The sequence below is a fragment of the Pteropus vampyrus genome, unplaced genomic scaffold (genome assembly GCF_000151845.1).
Source record: "Pteropus vampyrus isolate Shadow unplaced genomic scaffold, Pvam_2.0 Scaffold306, whole genome shotgun sequence".
Classification (NCBI taxonomy): Eukaryota; Metazoa; Chordata; class Mammalia; order Chiroptera; family Pteropodidae; genus Pteropus; species Pteropus vampyrus.
This window is the reverse complement of record NW_011889087.1, coordinates 1,894,923-1,916,687: the sequence shown is the minus strand read 5'-3', so window position 1 is coordinate 1,916,687 and position 21,765 is coordinate 1,894,923. Positions and strand designations below refer to the sequence as shown.

The window sequence follows — 21,765 nt, the reverse complement described above, 5'->3', positions numbered from 1 at the left end:
TCACAAGTATCTACTCCTTGATCATTTCGAACAAGATGTTATCTGTAACCCATAACTCCATCCCTTCCCAACTTGAGTGGATGGGGCAACAATCACGACAGACTCTGCTAAGTTTCCACAAATCATTGGTTTATTAGAAAGTTCCTTTCCCTAATTTTACAGCATATATATCTCTATCATATATGATAAAGTTAAATACAATCTGTTATGCTTGTAAGGAAGGATAGGTTATTTTTGTTTGTTTTAAAATCACTATTCTGGAAGTTAAAGAAAACTGCCCCGAGGAAGGTAAAGGCAGCCAGAGTATGGCTCAATCTACAAGCTAACGGGAAGCAGCACAAAAATGTTAATACTGTATTATTTAAATATTTACATGGGCTGAAAGCAAAGAAAAATGAGTCCCTTCACTTCAGATTTCATTTTTCCAGTGCTAGTTATTGAAAAAGTGATGCTTCTGAATCAAACGGAACACGTAGGAGGCTCAGTCAAGAGCCTTATTTGTTCAGCACTTGCTTCTCATAAACTCAAAACTTTTTTTTTGAGAATCTGAGAAGAAAGGTGAACACAGAGCCTTGGCCCAGGTAAACAGGATTTGTTTTTCCTGTCAGGTGACCACCCAACCAATTCTAGCCAAAGGAAAATGTAGGGAAATGCCAAACAGGGAACTGCTAACTACAGCAAAGACGATGAGACCTGCAATATAAACACCTTTGGGTTAGTGTTAACTAGGTCTGAGACCTCAGGTGAAAGGCAAGAAGAGGAAGAGAAGGAATTGAGGTGGTACTTCCTCCGGTAGATGTCATGGTTTCGCAGGAGAGAAAAAAGAAATCTTTACTGCTTAAACTAAGCTGTGCAGAAGGCATGGAAACTATGATGCGGAAGAATTTGCAGTATCTATAAATGTGCTCACCTCCCAACAAAAAGAGGAAGAAAATTGTCCCAACTCTATCATCCTCCAGCATAATTCTATTTCAGTTTATAGCCAACCCAAAAGGCACATTAAAAAAAAAAAATTGTCAGAGGGGGTTAAGTACTAGGAAGGCAAATGGACTGCCTGGAACAAGGCACCCAGGAAACCCCCAGACAATCGAGCTGAACCGCACTGCTTTCGGAGAAGCTCTTGAACCTCCCTCCTCTGCGGGGTCCACCTGTTTCTCTGCATGAAACAGCAAAGCACATGAGGGAGACTGTCATAACTGAGCATCCCTCGGACACCTCCAGCTGACTGCTGGCCATTAGTTCAAAAATCCCAGTGCTGGGGGCGCCACTTACTGGAAATTACTGAACATTTTGTCCCAGCAAAAATGTTAAACAATGTTCTTTTAACATTTTTATAGTTCATAACTTCAAAAAATACATGAGCTTGATAAAATATACATGCTTAGTCATTTTTGCATCTAGCAGAAAACAAATACTTTATTTTTTTTTTGTTTTGTTTTCATTTTATAACCTTTAGTTTCTTAATTCAACTAGGGCAAACATATTTACACAAAGCCACCAGAACAAGGATCACTCAAAGAGCTGGATGTAAAAAATATTATTGCAGTATACTACAAACATGGAATCTTTTTTATATGAGCTACAAAAAGCAGCATTTATGTTTAGAGTTCAGTGCAATTTTTTTACATTAAAAAAATCCTATAAATTAAGAGGGAAACATCAACATGACAGAAGAAAATACACCCTTCAGACATACAAGCTCCTCTCTGGGGAAGCACATGTGCGACTCTATGTGCCGCATAGCTTCTAATCATGATAAGATCTTCTTTTCTGGGATGTGAAGATGTCTCTTTTGCGATGAGGGACACAAGGACAGCAGCGCCAAACATGTGGCTCTGCTTGGGAAGTGGATTGAATAACAGCCTGAGTAGCATCTGAATCTAGGTCAGACTCCCTTTTCCACCTCAACCGGGATAATATAAGGTCACCAAGGGATGGTCTGAGATTCAGGGAAGGCAGGACCAGATGGGCAACCCACCAGCCAGAGAGGAGGAAAATGTTTTAAAATGTATAGAAGGGGAAGAGCAGAGGTTAAAAAGTAGAGGGAGGTGGGGAGTATCTAAATTTGACAGTTTGGAGATGTTGCCGCAGAGGGGTGGGTAGCACTTACTGGTGTTCCCTAGCTTAGAAATACAGGAGGAAAAAGGGGGAAAAAATCCCTGATAGTGAATCCAGAGCAAACTTCAAATCTAAAATCACCCCTGCAAGCCAAAACTCAATTCTTTGGCTGTCAGACACTGCCCATCCCAGCTTCTACTTGCTGGTATTAATGGCTCAACACCTCCAAGGGAAGACTTATGGGTCATCTTCCCTGGCCCCACCCAGGCTCCCATACCCCAGCTCATGTACCATGGCTGGGGGGGTGCTGCAGGTCCTGACCTGAGAAGATGGGGTGAAGTAGTGGGTGAAGGTGGAGAGCTGTGGCAGCTGCTGCAGCAGGCCGTGGGGCAAGTAGGGTAGGGTAGAGGGCCGCATGTGGGACAGGGTGGAAGGTGAAGGGCCCAGGATGAATGGCCGAGGCAGGAATGATATGGATGGGATGGCTAGCGAGAAAGGTGGCAGGGTGGCCAGGGATGATTGAGTGAGTGAGGTGGGACAAAGAAATGGGGGTCAGGTGGGGCTGGGGAATATGATGTACTTGGGCAAGTGGCTGGGGATGAGGGTGGGGGTGAATGCCAATGGCAGCAGCAGCTGCTGCGGCATGATGCTGTAGGATGGCATGCTGAACAGTTGTGATGGAGGTGGCAGAGGCTGTGGCCGGCTGCTGAATGTGGATGGGCTGCAGGGCTGGTGTGGCTGGGGCCAGGGCAGCTGAGGCTGGAAAAGCCTTTACTTGCTTAGCCAGCAGCTGCTGCTGGATGTGTTGCTGCGCAGCCTGCTGGAGCTTGCTATACTTCTCCATCTCCTCAGGGGTGAAGGTGATGGGCTGGCTCTCCAGTGGGGCCAGGGAAGCATCCTCGGCCCCATCAGCTGACTCAATACTAGGCTCCCCACTGGGAGGTGCATAACTGGAGAAGTGCTCGAGGTCTGGCACTATAGGCAGCAAGCTGGATTCCACAGGGCCTGGCTGACTACCACTACCCAAAGACTCTAGGGTGTCCCCATCACTGGGGTCAGGGAGGTAGTTATGGGAGATGGCTGGGTCCCCAGGATAACAATCTGAGTGTACTGGGGTGCCTAGTGGAGCCACAGGGTGATCAGCAGTAGTTTCTTCGGGCTTTGGCTCTTCTGGGGGTGTGTCTGATAAAGGGCCAGCTGTTTCCTCTGAGGGATACTGATGTCCAAATAGGGCATCATTATTCCCTGGAGGCCCTTCTTCTGTCTCTGACTGCTCTTGCTCTTCTCCCCTTTCTAAGCCAGACTCTTCACATTTCTTGGTGTTGGGCTTTCGGGTCGCTGGGAGCTTCCCTATCAGTGGAAGGACAGGCTTATTGCCGAGAGAGGGGGGAAGCTTGGGCCCGAAATAACCTTGTGGGGGGTCCTTAAGTTTGAGCCCAGCTTTATTAGGGGTGGCCAGCACCTCCTCACTCATACTAAGTTTCCTCTCCACTTTCTTTGACTGGATCTTCTCCAGCAGTAGTTTGGCAGTGAGGGAGTTCTTGTCTTCAGGGCTGCAGTCACCTTCCGACCCCCTTCCTGTGCCAACGTTGCTGTTCTGGGAAGGTGGGCCTGTCCCTTTCCCATCGTCTCCTCTGCCATCTTCTTTCTTCCCAGGACCTTCTCCCCGGCCTGATCGGAAATAGTGGGGAGACTGGGAGCGGTAGATTTTAGAGCGAATGAAGTCTCGACGACCAGAACGCCTCTCCTCAGGGCTCTCGTGACCCCATGACCCCTTCCTGGAGCCTGATCTCTGGGAAGGGCTTCTGGTGCTGCGGCTGCGGTCCCGGCTATAGCTCCGGCTCCGCTGCCAGCTGTGGGCTGTGGTGCTGCGGCTTCTCCGTTTGCTCCGGCTGCGACTACAACTACTGCTGCGGCTGCGGCCCCGGGATCTTGAGCGCTCTCTGGTATGACTCCGAGACCGGCTTCGGGACTGGCTGCAACTGAGGCTGTAGTCGTCATCGGAAGATGAATATTTGTGTCGTTTGGACCGGTGCTTGGAGCTGGCGTAGTCTGAGTCATCAGTGTCATGGGAGCGCTTGGAGTGCCTTCGTGATCGGTCACTATAGTCACTATAGCTGTCATCAGAGTAACTGCGCTGTCTACTATAGCAGCTCTGGTCTGAAGAAGCATCTGAGCTACTTGAGTAAGAACGTCTGGAGGAACGATGTGAGGAATGGCGCCGGCCGGACCGTGATCGGCTATGGGAATGCTCACTGCCCGAGTCCTCCTCCTCTTCCTCCTCCTCCTCGCTGTACTGGGAAGGAGACTTCTGGTGCAGCCGATGTGATGAAACATCATCACTATCCTCATCTCCACTACTGGGTTGACTCCGATGGCTGGACCGGCTGTTCCGTTTGGTGCTAGCTCTTCGCTGGCAGGATGAAGCTGGAGGTTCGCCTTTGTGTTTCCTCCCACCATGATCTTGGGAGCTGCCACCACCTCCACCTTCATCCTTCTTGCCACTGCTCCCTTCCTCAGCTGGGAGGGCTCTCCGCTGGGAATCATCTTGAGCTCGCCGCCGTCTTCTTGGTGGTGCAGGGCTACCACTCCCAGGGGGTTCTGGTTTGGGTCCCCGTTCAGAATCTGCTGGGGCTGATGACTTATTCTTCTTTCGTTTTCGTTTTTTGCGCTTCTTAGACTTTTCCCCAGACTCTACTTTAGAGCTCTTCTCCTCTGGGTCAGCCTTGTGTTTCCGCTTGTGTTTGCTGGATTTTTTGTGCTTCTTTTTCTTTTTGTGTCGGTGGGACTTCCCAGATCGTTCTTTCTTGCTAGGAAGGCTTCTCCCTGTGTCTTCTGTCTCTGACCCATGGCTGCCCCCAGGCTCCTGCTTGTTCAGGCTGCTATAGACGGACCCCGAAGCAGATGCATCCAGTCTGCCTCCTGAGGAATGTTCTACGTTCTCTCCTTTGCTTTTACGTGGCTCACCAGGATCAAGGCCTTGGAGGTGGTCCTTTGAGGAGCCTCCTATGTCCTTTGGTTTTTCTGTCCCTTTAGCTCTGGCATCTTTGTTCCTTGAAAGTTTAAAGTCAAAGTATAAAGGGTTACAACTGTATGAAATGGAGGGTTCTGCCTTGGTGAAAATTAATAGTTCTGATGGCCACTGGAGGGCAGTGCTTTCATCTTTGCTCAAAACCGGAAAGAAGGGACCAGTAGGATGTTTGGGTCCCTCCTGGCTTTCTTTCCCTGCTGGGGTGGTTTGAGAGGTTTCTTTAGAAGGGTTAGACTCACATATTTGGATCTCTGAAGGCTTCTCATTCTGATTCTCTAAGCTCTGCTCACTTACATCCCCTCCTGAGGGCTTCGTTTCAGCTTTGCTTCCAGGCTCTGAGGGCTCAGCCACACTGGTCTCTGTCTGCTGCTCGGAGACTTCACTGACTGCCTTTTCTGCTCCTTGGCTTGCTGTCACCCTGAAGCAGGCTTTAGGCTTAGGAGAACTGCTTTTTTTGCTCTCTAGGGCATTCTTTGGGTGTGTACTATTATCACCTTCCATTTGTTCACTGGCTCTCATGAAGAGTAGGAAGGGAAAATTAGGTTTCACTTTGCAGTGTGCTGGGGGGATGTAATGATAATACTCTGGCTCTGTAGCCCCAGTTCCTTCTTCTCGTTTCATTCTTTTTAACTTAGATAATGTTGAGGCAAGGGACCCTCCATCCTGAGGGTCTTCATCTTCTTTTTTACCATCGAGATTACTGCTACCGTCAGAGTCTCCCACCTTCTGAAGTCCTTGGTCAGATCCCTTCTCATCAGCTTTTGTTCCATCTTCAGAGGTTCCTTCCTCTGCATGGTCCTTGAAAACTGATGCTATTGATTCAAGTTTGACAGGAGCCTTCTTGGCAAAGGAAAATGATACTCCCAATTTTTGCAATGGGGTCCCCAGATTATTCTTAATGCCAAAGCTGACGCCTTGGGAGACTAACCCAGGAGCCTGTGCCAGTCCAGTGGTATTAGTGATTTGTACTGCAGTGAAAGGGCCTCCTTTATCTGTGGAGAATTCAGATCCCAGACCACAAGTGGCACCAGCACTTGTGCCACTATTTGTAGCTGATTCGTCTTTATCATCGTCTCCACCTTCTTCATCTACAGCCACTGTGGTTGGTCTGAACATAGGACCACTTCCAGGTGCACTACACAATGGTTTTGAAAATGAAAAACAAAACAAAAAACAGGTTTAGGGATATATTTCATACTTCTTATAAAATACTTACCTAATGTCCTACCATCCTTTAACAGGTAGGTTTGAAAGACACTGAGTGGTGGTCATCCCTAGCCTTGTGCTAAGGAAGAGAACTCCCTCAGTGAGGGAAAGTCTCATACTGTTAATCCACCAGGCTACACTTCCAAAACTAGACAGTTACTGCTGTTTCTTCCTACTGTGTCTAAATTTCAATTATTTTATCATTACTATCTGGTATGGTCTACCTGTCCTGTATCCATTCTCATTTCTTATTGTATCAGTCTACTCATCAGCATGGTATCAAATGTATGGCGGAATCTACTCGCAAAGTTTGTACTGCACTCTGTTAAAAAAACCCTTAACTCCTTTTGTGCTTTCAAATTTCATTTTTTAAAAAGATGCATATTCTCTGAGTTAAAAATAGTTAGAAACCTCAACAGTGCTATTTTATGGCAGTCTGTGGTTAGTATGTTTATTTTAGAAACTAAGAGTCTGTGCCTAGCTCCTGGGCACCACGACCAAGCATTTGCTTTGGTTTTGAGATATTTTCTGGGCTTTCCATACAATGATACTACCAAGGACCTTCTCAGCTTTGAAAGCAGGGACACTGAGGAGCCTCAAAGCCAGTGTTTAAAACTTCTGTTATGTCTGAAACTATTACAGTGTGTGGATACTTTTTATAAAAGTATCTCTGAAGCCAAAGTGAAGAACTGAAGAGAATTACACATCTATTTGGATGAGGTCCTCATTATCTGAACTATAGATACCAGCTGTCCTAAACTCAGGGACCAAATATATTTGGATAATGTGGTATCCCTGTGCTATCTGAATTGTTGCTATTGGAAGATGGCAACCCAACAGATATTGATAGGAAGAGATACACTGTGTCACAAAACCTACCACACAGCAAAGAAATCCTTGACCTGAATAAAAAGGGGACTGATTTTGATCTTTTGCTTAGTCTTTGCCATATTACTTCAATAATATTTACTAAGGGGTCATGAATTACGCCTAGGACAATGAAATACTTGATGATGAATCAAAACCTTTCCTTCTCTCAAGAGATTATTTGGTCATCTTTTAGGTGTTTATAAAACTGAGAACTAAAAGTCACCTCTGAAGAAAAACATGTATTACAATAGGCCTAGAACTAGAAAGTCGTCTGGTATACATTTTAAGGACGTATCCTTGAAACATGCCCAAGAGGAATGTATTTACTACATAAAGAGCTGCCAAAGAAGGAATCTATAAGCAGTTTAACTCAACATCAGAGTTTATAGGTTAATTCTGTTTCAAGAATTACGCTACATGTGTTCTCTCCCTTCTTCTCCCTCTAAAACACAAGAAAATAAGTAAAAATAGATCCAGAGACAAAAATAAACCTAGTAAGTTCCACAACAAGTTTCTCTTTTTACTGTAACCAGGTCCTTCCTTTGGTCTTGGCCAGTCATTAAAAACAAACATGGGGGCCTAGTCCTTCCGATTGGGGCATATACCTCATAAACCCTCAGATGCTTAAAGATGAGGGTTAAAGTCTCCAGAGTCTGATTGCTTGGAAATTCAGCCCTGGGTACTTTCCATCTAAGGGAAAGTACCAGCCCCAAATTATTAATCAATCACCAAGAACCATGAAGGAACACTCAAGAAGGCAGGAAACTTAGAACTCCCTAGGTTTTAGAGTGCTTAGTACTAGCTGTATAGTACTTAAAAGGCAATTATAACACTCGAATCTGTGCTCCACTACTTTTTGATTATAAAACAATGTTGTAATATATGTGCTTTTCTACAAAAGTATGTTGGAGAATGGAAACAGTAATAATAGCTGTGTAATTTATTGAGCATCTTCTATGTGCTAGGCACTCTTACAAGCACTTTTGATGTAATAACTTAATTATTCCTCACAGTAACTGTAAGTAGATTGTTATTATCATCTCTATCTTACAGATAAGAAAATTGAGACAGAGCTTAATTTACGGTCTCATAGACTGTAGTATATGGCCTCAGAAGAGCATATTCTTAATCAGTATATTAGACTCTAGTGTAGATATGCTTTTAGGTTGAAAGAAAGATCTATTAAAAATTTAAGGATTGGGGTGGCTCCATAGTGTAGTGGTTAGCACGTCTGCTTTACACACAGAAGGTCCTGGGTTCGCACCCCAGGTGGAGCCACGGAACATACCCCAGGCGCACTAGGTCCCCCGGGTGTGCCAAGCCCCAGGTGCACGCCACAAGCGTGTGAGAGAAGACGCCCCTGCCTTCAGAGATCCAGTTCTTAAGGAGAAATGGCAACATCCATAGGTCAGGGGTGGAAGTGGGGGGGGGGGGGGGGGGGGGCGGGAATTCAAGAGGTGGAAAAAATTTAAGGATTATAATTCTCAAATCTCAATTTAAATCTCAAATTATACTCTTAAATCTTAAGGATTATAATTATCTGTAAAACCTTCTTACAGAAAATATCCTTACCATTCGGCTTGTTTTCTTTGCTCTGCCAACTCATGGAGCCGTCGAAGGGCTTTTTCCTGTTTCTTCTCATCCTTGCGGGATCTTGAAGAAACATTTCGGGCAAACTCTCTCTGCTTGAGATCTTTCAATCTCTGAGGTAACAAAAGAAAGGAACAGAGGGTGGGTGATTTAGAATAACTTGGGGATCATGAAAGCAAGGCCTTTAAAATTTATCCTCAATCAATGGTTATAGTGCTAGTGTAGAATACACTGTTATACTCTCTTATGATAACTGAAAACACAATGGCTGCTTACTTTGGGTAAAATACCTTTAGTATCCGTATTTCTAATTAGGATGGCATACCATTTGCTATACTGGGCAAACTTAAATGATGTCAGAAACAACGAGCAAATTTTAGAACACTAGGAGGAAAGAAAAGGGACTATTTAATCATCCGCTCCTCCAGGATGCAAAACTAGACAAACAGAACATGAGATAAACTGTAATAACACAAGCCAAAGAGAACAGAAAGGGGTTAGGCTAGTACAGAAAATTACCCAGGTGTAAGATCTTAAAAAGCAATGTACAGCTTACATGGGGAGGTTATTTTGAGTCAGAACAAATAGAAAGCATACTTTTATTTCACCATAAAAAGGTGCTATTATTTCTTTTCTGCACGAACAGTTTTCCTGTAACTATCAAACAAACCGTCTTCCAATGCTAGCATGTTCAGAGCTCACCAGTCTGACCTCTTTTCTCCTGGTCAGTCTGCTGAAATTATAGAGTAACATATGTAGCTTTTCATTGCTTCATGGCCCTGAGATGAACATCCACGAGATGAAGAAGGAGAATAGAGATAAGTCAAGGATTTATTACTTAAAATCCTGATAAAAGAATGGGTCTTTTATTCTCAGCAGTTACTATATAATTTTCCTTAAAACAACAGAACAATAACCAAAAAAGAACAGTGCTATGAAACACTGGTGACAGAGTGACAGAGTCCAGACATATCTGCAATGAAGACAGAACTAAAATTATTTTCAACACACTAGATAATATAAAAAACAAACCAAAACAAAACACATACATTAGCCTATGCTTTTACAACAGCATTGGGAAAAAGAATTTGACCCAATATAAAGTGGACATTGCTTTGTGGAAAGGCATGAAGTTCAACAGACACAGGAATTTGCTTATCTAATATTTATGAAATGTGTTTTGAATATTTTTGAATTGGGAAGGGAAAAGGGTGGAAAGACACACACAAAAAAAAGGTATACAGCTAAATACACTAGTAGAAAAACTCACTCTTGTGATCTGGGCTCCCAAATTAGAAGGATTTGCTTTCAATACATCAGCTGAAAATGTCACATCACAAAGAAAAAAAAGTAAAAAATAAAACAAGAGTGAAAGAGAAAAAAAAATAAAGCAAGCATTACTACACGAGCTCTCTTAGTGTATCTGCAAACTATTATACTGAACAATCAGGGACAAAGCGATCAACTCTAAAAGGGTTGGGGAGAAGGGAAGCACCTCTACAACACATATATGTGTACATACACACAGACTGACACAGTAATAATCCCTCCTCAATAAATGGAACTAATGCATTTTTCCAGGAAAAATGGTTATAGAACTTTAGGAAAGACAGAACACTATTGTCTAAAAGTAGTTAGTCTTATTTTCATTTACCTTTATTTTGCCAGCTGGCAAAATTGTTTTACTGAGGTTGGCTGCCCAGAATTACAATTTTTATAATAAAAACCACTTCAAGATGGAGGATCAACTATTTTAAGTAAATATGAATTCCAATTTCCTCCTTCTGAAGAGAATGGGGCAGAGAGAAAGAACCTGTCAGGACTATTATAAGATTACTGTAGGCCACAAACCTAGTTTTTTTTCCCCTGCCCCTGAACACTTAATATGCCATCTAGATTTAAATAGAATGTTTTTCATATCTGCTGTCTTTTCTCTAGCAATCCCATAAGCCTGAAAAATCTCCCTGTGCCTAGTTATTTCCTTCCTTCTTACAAATATTTCATCACTTTTATGAATTATTTCCCAAATTAATGGACATTATACAAAATAATATGCATTTTATTAAAGTCTGGAGCCTTGAGAATAAGTCAGAGCTTAGGCTTTCCAATTGTTCGGCAGCCACCTGGTACAATCCTGAAGTTGAAGGATTGTGTCCACATTATACCCTATCTTAAGTTCCTATCACAACATAATTGGAAGTGGGGACGGAAGAAAATGAGATGTCTATAAAACAAATCCAAATTGCAGTCCTTTCTAAGCAAAGCTATTCTGATACTAGATATGGTGAACCAAACAGTCACAGCAAACTTCATAGTCAAGTCTGGGGTCTTAGAAGTAGAATTGGAAACCACAGAATTCTAATCCAAACTTCAGATACAGGGCTTGACAACTGCCTCGAACCGAAAATGTACATTTGAGGTCTCTTTCAGATAAGGACATTCTGATATAAAAATGTATTCCTAACTCCAAATCTCTCCTTCCTACGCAACATCAAACTAAATTCCTCTTACAAATCTCTACTAATCTCTCATAAGAAGATTGGATTTTTCTTCTTTTGGAATTGTCTTATTAGCATTTTGTCATAGCACTCATTTGGCACCCATCATATCTTGCTCTGACTATACTTATTCCTGTCTTTCAGAAAGGCAGTATATATAAAGTTTCAGAGTCAGAAAGACGTAGGTTCAAATCCATTAAGCAAGGTGGTTTCATCTCTCTAAGCTCTAGTTCCCTCATTATAAAAACCGGGTTATCTAGCAATAGATTTATGAGATTAAGTGTCAAATCAATTTAAAGCACTAATATGTCAAAACTGTTCAATACTGTCTCTCCCCTTTTATTGGGGCAAGGACTAGGTTTATCTTTATAAACAACCCTGCTGTGAATGGAGCAATACTAAGTCTACAAAAAGTATAAATGGTTGAATAATTTGACTTAAACATTGACTTTTCTTCAAGTGAATTTTTTTTACCATTTGTAGAAGTTTGATATGAAACATTTTCATATCTCTACTAGGGATGTATTTAAGTTATATAACATGGTTTTCCTAGCTATCACTCTCATACAGTGAGGAAGTCACTTTCTTTAGAGAATTAGTCTAAAAATTTAAGTCCCTTATTTTTGAACAGAATTGGGCCAAATGCCAAAAAAGATACTAACCAGAAACTTCTCTATTTCCTATCTAAAAAGTAATTTTTATAAAGGTCTAAGGCTCTAATTCAGAGTCAAGATTTCCAAAGTTGCCTATTTTATTCCAAAAGGCTACCAAGCCTGGCCATATAAAATTCTCTGTGACCTGTACTTTCACTTTCCTCTTAAATTCTAAAGAAAAACACAACTTTAGATAACTTCTTCAAGGTGAGACTTGACAAGCAACATACCTGACTATTAGAGACAGAGCTCATTTAAGGAGATCAAAATTATAGATGTGCCATCTATCCAAAACTCTTTTCAAAGGCTGAGCAAATTCCATACCATACACAAAAATTCAAGTTAGACTCCAAAGTGGGACAGAGACTAATCTGAATGAATATAATTAATCATTTAAGCTGATTCCAAAGCCACTATGTCCTTATTTCTGAAAATTATAAAGTATCCTTTCGAAGAGCTAATACATTTGTTTATTGAACTATTAATGCTCATTAATAAAAAGTGAAGCCAAATAACACATCTTTAGCTGTGTTATTTCTGAATCAAATATTTGATTCAGAAAAAAGAGACTGAATCTCATTTAAGTGAAAAGGTTTGAAGAATCTGTTTTCCTGAAAAACCAATAGCATGTTTCCAAAAAAGTACACATTTGTGGTACAGAACACAGGAAAAGGAACATTTCTCACTGATTCTGAATCACATGGTAGCTGGGGTTTTCATTAAAATTCTCAAAAGACAGTGGGAAGACCTTAACAAATCATTCAGTGTTTTAAATATCCATCCACATAACTATGGCTCTTGGGGTAAAGACCACTTCAAATATAAATGACATTTCAGTCCTTAAAATACAGCTAAATAGTACTGTGTGGGCAGAAAAATGTCTACTCTAGAAACAAATTCCTACTCCACTGCCCAACTGTAGACAAATTAAATCAGGGAAATGAGAATCTAATATATTTCACCATGTTTTTAATGTTGGTGATAAATTTGCCCACATCATCAATAATATGGAGTGTCAATAGCAAGGAGTGGCACTGTGTTTCAGCTGGGAAGGACTGAGACAAAGATACTTCTATACACTTTTCTCTAACAACGAGACAATAAGGGTGTAATCAAATATTTTTTATCTTTTGGTGCTACTCTTTTCTTTTCCAACAAAACAAATTCTGATGCTAGACGTTTATATTTGTTGAGTATACTAATAATAAATCTGATTACCTTTCTCAAGTACTTTAAATCTATTCTCAATTTAAAGAATAAAAACCACTGTTCTCCAATGTGAAAAAAATTTCAGGCATCGGAAAGTAGGCAGAGAGTATTTCCTATGCCACTAAAAATCCCAAGTTCTAATATATGCTAATTCTAAAGAGAAAACCTGATTATGTCTCTTTAGGGTCAAAAAGATTCTCTATGGTTTTCACTCACCAGATAGCAACCCCACTCTCCCAGAACAGAAAGCGAGGCTTAATTTTCCTTTGTAACCGTGCAAAACACACACCACTGTCTATAGCACCAAACAGATGCTCAATAAACATTTATCAAACTGGTTTCAGTTTGAAAATGAGTTGTTGGGAGAGGAAACACACATACTTTTTTGTATTATCTGTTGGTTATGAACAGAGATGAGAAAGAGGAGTAAAGAAGTGGTGGTTGTATGAACCCCAATCTCTCTTTCTGGCTAAGCATAATCTCGCCATTTCTGAACCTCAACCACTCTCTTTCTCTATATCCATTCCCTTCCTCTATGTCAACAATCCTGCACAACTAAAGTCCGCCGCCTCCTCTCTCTATTTCCTGCCTCTCTCTCACGACATAACATTAATGTGGATCTCCTTTCCCAAACTGGAGTAATCATACTGTAGTTGTTATGTGGCCAAGTTACTCTGATTCAAGGCTCAGTGTCTGATGCTTCTGTGTGAGACCATCCAGGACATCACCATGTGATGTGGGAGGGAAAAGACTGGGAGAGAACACAGAAGTCTCAGCATTAAAGTACTTAGGAAAGGAAGATTATAGTTGAATGATTAAGGAAGTCCAAGTTACTGGATGTTAGATGTAAATTCTTTCTTTTAGCACATGCATATCATCAGTAAATGATAAAAATGAATTGTATTCAGTAGGAGAAAAAACAAATGTTTGGTAACAAAACTAAACATTAATGCTGATTACAGATACTGAAAAAAGTCACAGAAAAAGAGAAGCATACATTCTTTTTGGTAAGAGTAGTACTATTAGTCATTTATGACAACTTACCTTTTATGCCCAATTATTTTGCAAGGTAATGACTATTAATATCATTTAGTGAATGTCAAATTAATGCCATAAAATCACTGCAATATTTGCTTTGTTATGTTCAAAAATTTAGCAAAAAGTCTTAAAAGTATGGTATCGTCTTTAATAGTATCAGGTGTGCCTGCTTTAAAATTCTCTCTCTCTCTCTCTCTCTCTCTCTCTCTCTCACACACACACACACACACACACACACACACAAAACCATCACCACCACCAATATTTAAGCTGCATCAAGGCTTTAAAAATAATTTTACTGAAATATAATTCACATACCATAAAATTCACCCATTTAGAGTATAAAATTTAGTAGGCTTAGTACATTCTCAGAGTTGTACAACTATTAACAACTATCTAATTTTAGAACATTTCCATCACCTTCAAAAGAAACTCCATACCCATTAGCAGTCACTCCCCATTTCCTCCTTCCACCCAGTCCCTGAAAGCCTAACTTATAGATCTGCTTATTCTAGATTTTTCATATAAATAAAATCATGTAATATGGGGGTCTTTTGTGACTGGCTTCTTTCACTTACCTTATTTTCAAGGTTTGTATGTGGCATATCAGTAAGCCATTCCTTTTTATTGCCAAATAATATTCCACTGCAGGGATATACTACGTTTATTCATTCCTCAGTTGATGAATATTTGTCCCCCCCACCTTTTTGGCTATTATGAATAATGCAGCTATAAACAATCTTGTACAAGTTTTGGTGTGAACATATATTTTCATTTCTATTTGGTATATACTGGTCATATGGTAACTCTATTAACATTTTGAGAAAATGCCAAACTTTTTTCCAGAGGGGCTATACCATTTTACAACCCCATTAGCAATGCAGTAGAGTTCTAATTTTTCCTTGTCCTCTCCAACATCTGTTAATGTGTCTTTTTAATTTTAGCTATCCTAGTGGATATAAAATGATATGCCATTGTGGTTTAGCGGATAACAAGTCTTAAGTATATCTACATAGTCCTCCAGGTCACGTTTGGAGGTAAAGATTTGCCCTCTATGTAAAATTTGAAGGAGCATAATTCAAAAGAACTGCTTGGGCCCAAAGCAAAATGGAACAGCAGCATCCCAGCTGAGCTCTTTTTTCAGCACTGTCACTCACAAACATCATTCATTATTCCTTAAGTTGCTTTAATTTTTCAAGTTACAATAGAATATACAGCCTCCTACTAGGATCTCCACCACAGTACATCACTGTGATGAATATAAGAGACAGCAGGTCCTCGAATAACATTGTTTCCTTATAATGTTGATGAGGGAAAAAAGAAATCAATTCCCCGCAGGGGCCACTGTCTTGTGTGGAGTTTACATGTTTTCCTCATGTCTGTGTGGGTTTTCTCCCACATCTCAAAGATGTGCACATGAGGCAAATAGGCATGTCTAAATTGTACCAGATAGAGTGAGTATGGGTATGGGTGAGCCCTGTGATAGAAGGGTGTCCTGTCCAGGTGGGGTCCAGCCTGGCTCCCTGAGCTACCAGGACAGAACTGAACTGAAAATCAGCAGGTTGGAAAGTAATTATCTTACTTGTTTTTATTAATCTTTCTTAAATGTATAGCTCACAATTATTTCAGTGTTTAACATTATAAGTGTTTTGGGTCTTTATTTAGAAGTTTGGTGATGTTTCTGTGAACATCCTATACGCCATAGGAACTTAACTTGTTTATATCAATTAGCCTATGGTAAAATTGGTTTTGTTATAAGTCGTTTTGCTTAAAGTTGCAGTTTCCAAGAACCTACTGATGATGTTAAGTGAGGACTTATTGTACGGGGGGCAGAAAACAGGGTGAAAACTGCAGAACCTAAATAAGGTAAAATCATTTTAATTCAAAGTTGGATTGTTTGCCAAGATGAAGAACAAAGTCAGAAATACACAGTAAGAGAATACAGGGTTTACCAGAAACCGTAGCTCTCAAAAGGTCTATTTAGGGTCACCCCTGCTCACAACAGCAGACAGCTTCCTTAAACAAACACGGTGTTTTCCAAGATTAACTGGGTGTTTTGATAGCTGAGCATAAGTCTATTCCCAAAAAAAGCAGAGGTGGTGAGTATGTAAGATTTAATAGGTGAAAAGCCTCAAAGCATGCTGTTTTTTGAAGATTGGCCAAAGGTTGTCAATTCTCTTATTAAGCAAAATAGTCCCAAAGAAAATGGTAACCATAGTGGTACCAAGAATCACCAAAGCTAAAACTTTCATCTCTCTGCTACAGGTTATTAAAATAAAACTACAATATTCTCAAGTTTTGAGATGTATTTCTCTCTTCACAACTGCTTTGATTTTCAAAGCATAATCTCTTCAGGGGTGAATTATGCTGTTTAAGTTAACATTTATGAAGCTTGGGGATTCATTAAGAACTTTATGATTTTCCTAACCTATTTCACATCTTTATGATTTTCTAAAGATAAATATTCTACAAAGACCCAAAATACAGAGTATCTATGGAATATCTTCATCGGTATCTGATCTTAGTGGTTTCGCTTCTTAGAAAGGTCATTTTTATTTTAGCTTTAGAATTATCTTCTTTTACCTTGCCTTTTTTATTTACTTCTGTGTTTTCCCCCCACTGAATATCAAAGTAGCACTGAAAAAGGAACTCAGTCTGCATTTCTTCAAATATGCAGTGGCTTGCCAGAGGTCCAATTGGTTTTGATGTACTTATTGTCCTGATGCCATATATGCCAAGCATACAGAGGATCAAATGTTATAAAATATCTTGAGAGGCAAAAACCCAACCAGTAAACAGTGAAACTGCAAATGGAAAGTGACCACTCCAAATGTGAATGAAATCTGTAAGTGATCATTCCTTCCATCACCATGGAATTTCTTAGGAAATATTTAAATTCAGAACTTACTTCATTTTGGGGTAATGAGAAAAACTCTAAAATTTCTGCTCCCTGGTAATGTACATTACTGGGTACTGAAATAGTCAACTAAAAATAAGAAACCCTATCAAAAAGCAACTGTAACAGTTCGAAGTTAACTAAATCAGGCAGTAACAGATTCTATTCTGAACAATTTAAAGTAGGGAAGTTACTGATGGCTGCTACAGGTTTAATCTGTTTTATTAGTACAGCTACATAAAACTCAGGAAATCGCTACTTTTACAGGTGAAACTGACCCTGGTATTAATGAGACTTCAGTCTTTTCAAAAAATGTAAGAAAGTACAGGTGTTTTCAAACTGAAGCTATTTTAGCAGAAAGCAGAGGCAGGCTGAAAGCATTCTTTCCTTTGACCTAGATATCGATTCTTTCTACAAGTTAAAAGAATTTCTCAAAGCTGCTTTACAGTATCGGATTTTGATAATTAGATCAAACTAACACAGATGGTTTTGAAATTGCAAGGAAGTTAGATCCAACGCTATGGCAGCTTTTCAATGTGCTACTTCCCCAGTGTCAGAACCTGTGGGAGCCTGTGCTGAGAGGAAGGAAAGGTATAAGCTTGGGTCACAAACTCAATTATTTGTTTGGAGGAGTTTGGCAGGTAATATAATGAGTCACATAGGTTGATATAAGAGAAGATGAAGTGGAAACCACAGCTAATTGGAGTGAGTGCATGCATGCCTTTCCACAGCTAATTGGAGTGAGTGCATGCATGCCTTTCTAAAGAGATAGCAACTACTCAGTGTTAGTCAACTGTTATGTTAAAATGTAGGCCCAATGTTCTCAGATATTTCACATTTTCAAAATAAGCCAAAGCCTGAATTATATAAAAATCTCATTTTTAATAATTGGAAATCAATTGAAATTAAAGGGGAAAAAACTAACACCACAAAGGCCAGACAATTTGTGATCTCTGGTTTATGTAATAGAGGCTGGTGAGGAGGCTCCCAGTGGCACTAATAAAAGAGAATAAGATTGGAAGAATCCTGAGTCGGTAAAAGGGCACCAAGAAAGAAAAACAAAATCGCAATAATAAAAACATGTTAAAATAAGGCACTGAGTTTTACAAGGCATACCCCTGAAGATGTCAAAATGTATTAAAATTATCACTTTAAAGCAAGGGTTAAGCTGTTACGAGAGCCAAAATGTCTAATTGCCTTTTCCATCTTTGAAGAAAGAGCTGTGTATTTGTGTTTTAATGACTTTCTTCATGAAATAGCTTAGAAAACTTGAGGAAATACTGAGAGCCCCCCCACCCCAAACAACCAACCACGAAGGTGACCACGTAGCTCCTTTTTAAGAGATTATTTGTGTTTAATGAAGATAAGGGCATGTTCAGAATCCTGTCTATGCCAGTAGCTACCACTAATGGAATAAATTATTTCTCTGGAAAATTTTAATGGTGAAAATTTGATGGAAGATGCGAACTGGGGATTACTAACATAGGGTTGAATGTACTTACCTATTATCTCAGATTCATAATAATCCTGTGTGCCTTCCTGGAAGACAAGACAGGGTGTCTTTATGATTTTAAAGCATAAATTTGGAAAATGGTAGGTCCATTTGTATGGTAAGTTCATGTCCATCAAAGAGGAATGAAAATTAAGACCTACGTCCTCTTAGGGGTTATTTAGCTGTGTTGTAGCACGATCAGTTAAGGCCTCCTTAGAAATTATAAGTGTAGGGAAGTAGGGAAGAGTAGAACTATAAAAAATTTAGTACTGTGCATTTTTTGTTTATATATTAATAGCATTCTGTTTCAAGATTCTATCATTTGCACTGTAAGCAGTAAAAAGATGAAAAAGCCTATATTTCAACAAAATAAAGAACACTCCACCAAAAACAAACAAAATAACAAACTCATACTACATCTGTTTTTTTTTTTTTAATACCTAGATGGGCTTTTGATCAAGGTGAAAAAATAAGCTATCAGAAATCGTAGCAGCTAAAGATTTTCCCCATACCATGGATCACAGATATATTCTATATTAATGGATGAAATAGTCCATAAGTTCTCTATAAGAAATCCTTAATTTTGTATTTTCATTTTGATAATCTAAAAAAGGGTAATAAATGAATATTTGGGACCATCTAGGTGAGCATTCTATAAAATGTTTACAACATAACTAGAGAGTTAAAATAATAGTGAATTGTTTGTATCAAGCAAAGGCCAAATGATATCACAATACCATATATATTTGAAAGTTTTCAGTAGTCCCAATAAAACAGTGTTTCTCAACTTTAGCACTACTGCCTGACATTTTGGGCCAGATAATTCCATGTTGCAAGGAGCTTTCCTGTGCATTGTAGTATATTAAGTAGCATCCTTGACCTCCACCCACTAGATGCCAGTAGCACCATCCCCCATAGTTGTGATAATCAAAACTGTTTCCAAACATTGCCAAGCATCTCCTGGGGGACAAATTCTCCCCAGGTGGAGAATCACTGTAATAGGAAAAATAGTAAGAGAACTGAGTCAAATCAAAGTGCACAGGAGAAAAAAAATGTCAAATTCAAATGAACCAGAGATGTAATAATTTCTGCTACTCTCAAGTTGAAAGCGACATCACTAAAACATTAACAAACATCACATTAATGATGTCAATGTGAATTTTATTAGTTCAATATTAAATTTGTATATCTGTTTTGTTTTGATAGATATTTTCCCCTTAAAAAGCAAGAATATACATTATTCAAATTCAAATTATACTTCTCCTGGTTTATTCTTTTCTAATTGAAACTTTATTCGAGATGTCTCATCAACTAAAAATGTAACCTTTCTAAATGTCCTTTTGGAGTTTCCTCTGGAGTCTTTTTATTAACTAATCACAACACTTAATTGTAGAAATGCTAAAGAGCCCCAATAGGTGGATGTGTATTTAGATGCTAAATGTTTTTGTTAATTTCATTAAAAAAAAAAAAAAAAAAAGTCCAACCCAAAAATCTGAATTATGTATACACTGAAAAGTTGGAAAAGTTACTGAATAAGTATTGTTCACTGTTACATTCTTCTTGACAGATGATTCTTTCAAGAAGTAAGGTTAATTGCTCAGATATCTTGTCCATATATATGCTCTCAATTTCTTCTTCAAATCAAGCAGAGCTAACAATAGATTAAAACAATGTCCAAGGTACATAAAAAGTTGAAAAGCTGTCCTAAATACTATTCTATCAGTGGAAGGCTCTTAAAATAGATTAGGTGTGGTTAAAAATGTAGAAGAGACGGTTGCGCAACAAGCTTAAAAACTATCCCTGTGCTAATAAAAGTAAAGCTTAGTTGAAGCTGCCTTCTACCTGTGCTCTGAAATCTTTTGGTTGGTTGAAAGATGAAGCAAAGGTTAAAAAAAAAAAAAGTTGGTTCAACAGGTGTAGCTTAAGAGAACATTCCAGCAATAAATCCTACGAACTTAACAAACACAACTATGTATCCCCAAAGACCTAACAAGTTCTGCTAAAGTCACACAAGATCAAATGGCTCAAAATTCTTTAATAAGCTAGAAGTGTTCTAAAGATTTAAAGATTAATTTCTGCCTTCTAAAATCCCCCAGGGGAATTACTGCAGGCTTCTTTATGCCAGTAACTAGTTATGCAGTTTCTTTTCTAAATCAATAAAATAAAAAGATTTCAAAGAAAGCATACTTCATTTTTCAGCAAGCTCTTCAACATGCAGCATCAGAGTTTTTTGTTAAAGTTAAGACAGCATCTAATTTTATTTTCCTTCGCAAGATTTATTTACCTTCTAACAAAATGACTTACTGATAGGAAAGGGTAGCCATAAAGTATGAATTCTTTTCTACAGAAGATAAAATGACCAGTCTAGGATAACAGTTTAAGGTGTAACATGTTCAGAAAGAGGAAGAAAGAAAAACAAAGCTCCCAGTGATCCTCAGTTAAATTACCAAATCAAACACAAATCTAGAAACCACTCAAAATAAAAAACTTTATGCAAGGTTTACAAAGCTCACAATTCTTCACTCTATATAAAATCTTGGAAGGAGGTGGTATAAGTCAGGACTTCTGTCACTGAAAAATATCAAGTATATCAGATGACCTCAGATAAAGATCGACAAACACACGAAACCAGAGTCACCAAGTTTTTTGGGTTCACTCAAAAAATTCAACAGTTATAACAACAAATAAAGTATCTTTTTCTTTGTTAGCAAATAACTATTCCTCACCTGCTTGTGTGCATGATCATAAGAGTTGATATGGTTGTCGAATTCCTGATGTTTCTGATATTGCTTATCACAGAGTTCACAGTAAAAGTTGGCTCTGAGATCTTCCAACGCTTTGGCAATTGCCTTCTCTTTGTCAACATAATCCTGTAAAAACCACAAAATACAAACAAAAAATGAACTTGGTAGAATTTTATGTGAATGTTGTAAAGAAGTAGTCTTACCTGAACACAGAAAAAAAGGACTTCTCATAAAATTTAGTGGTACCAGTAAAAGTCAAATGAAACTTAAGTGGCAATTTGGTGGAGTAATTTGTGTGCGACTGGACTAAAATTGTCTTCAAATAAACAAATGTTCAAAAGAGTTTAATTATACTTTCCCTTTTGGCAGTATGGTGGACTAGATATTGTAGCATCCCTTACCCCTACCCCTGGCTTGAAAAAATCCAACCAACCAGATATTTAAAACATAATTTTTACTGCATTGCGGGAAGCATAGAAG

At 39.2% G+C, this 21,765-nt stretch overlaps 1 protein-coding gene across 5 annotated transcripts in view; it reads right to left on the bottom strand.

Moving 5' to 3' along the window:
* Nucleotides 1-108: 108 nt before the first annotated feature.
* Nucleotides 109-21,765, bottom strand: part of GPATCH8 (G-patch domain containing 8) — a 73,161-nt gene continuing 51,504 nt past the window's right edge. For all 5 annotated transcript variants that reach the window (XM_011377151.2, XM_023521511.1, XM_011377152.2 and 2 more), the window contains 3 exons: nucleotides 21,268-21,411; nucleotides 8,738-8,868; nucleotides 109-6,224 (listed from right to left, as the gene is read on the bottom strand). In XM_011377151.2, coding sequence (XP_011375453.1) covers nucleotides 2,342-6,224; nucleotides 8,738-8,868; nucleotides 21,268-21,411 — 4,158 coding nt within the window. In that variant the 3' untranslated portion in view covers nucleotides 109-2,341. The remainder of the gene's footprint in view (nucleotides 6,225-8,737; nucleotides 8,869-21,267; nucleotides 21,412-21,765) is intronic.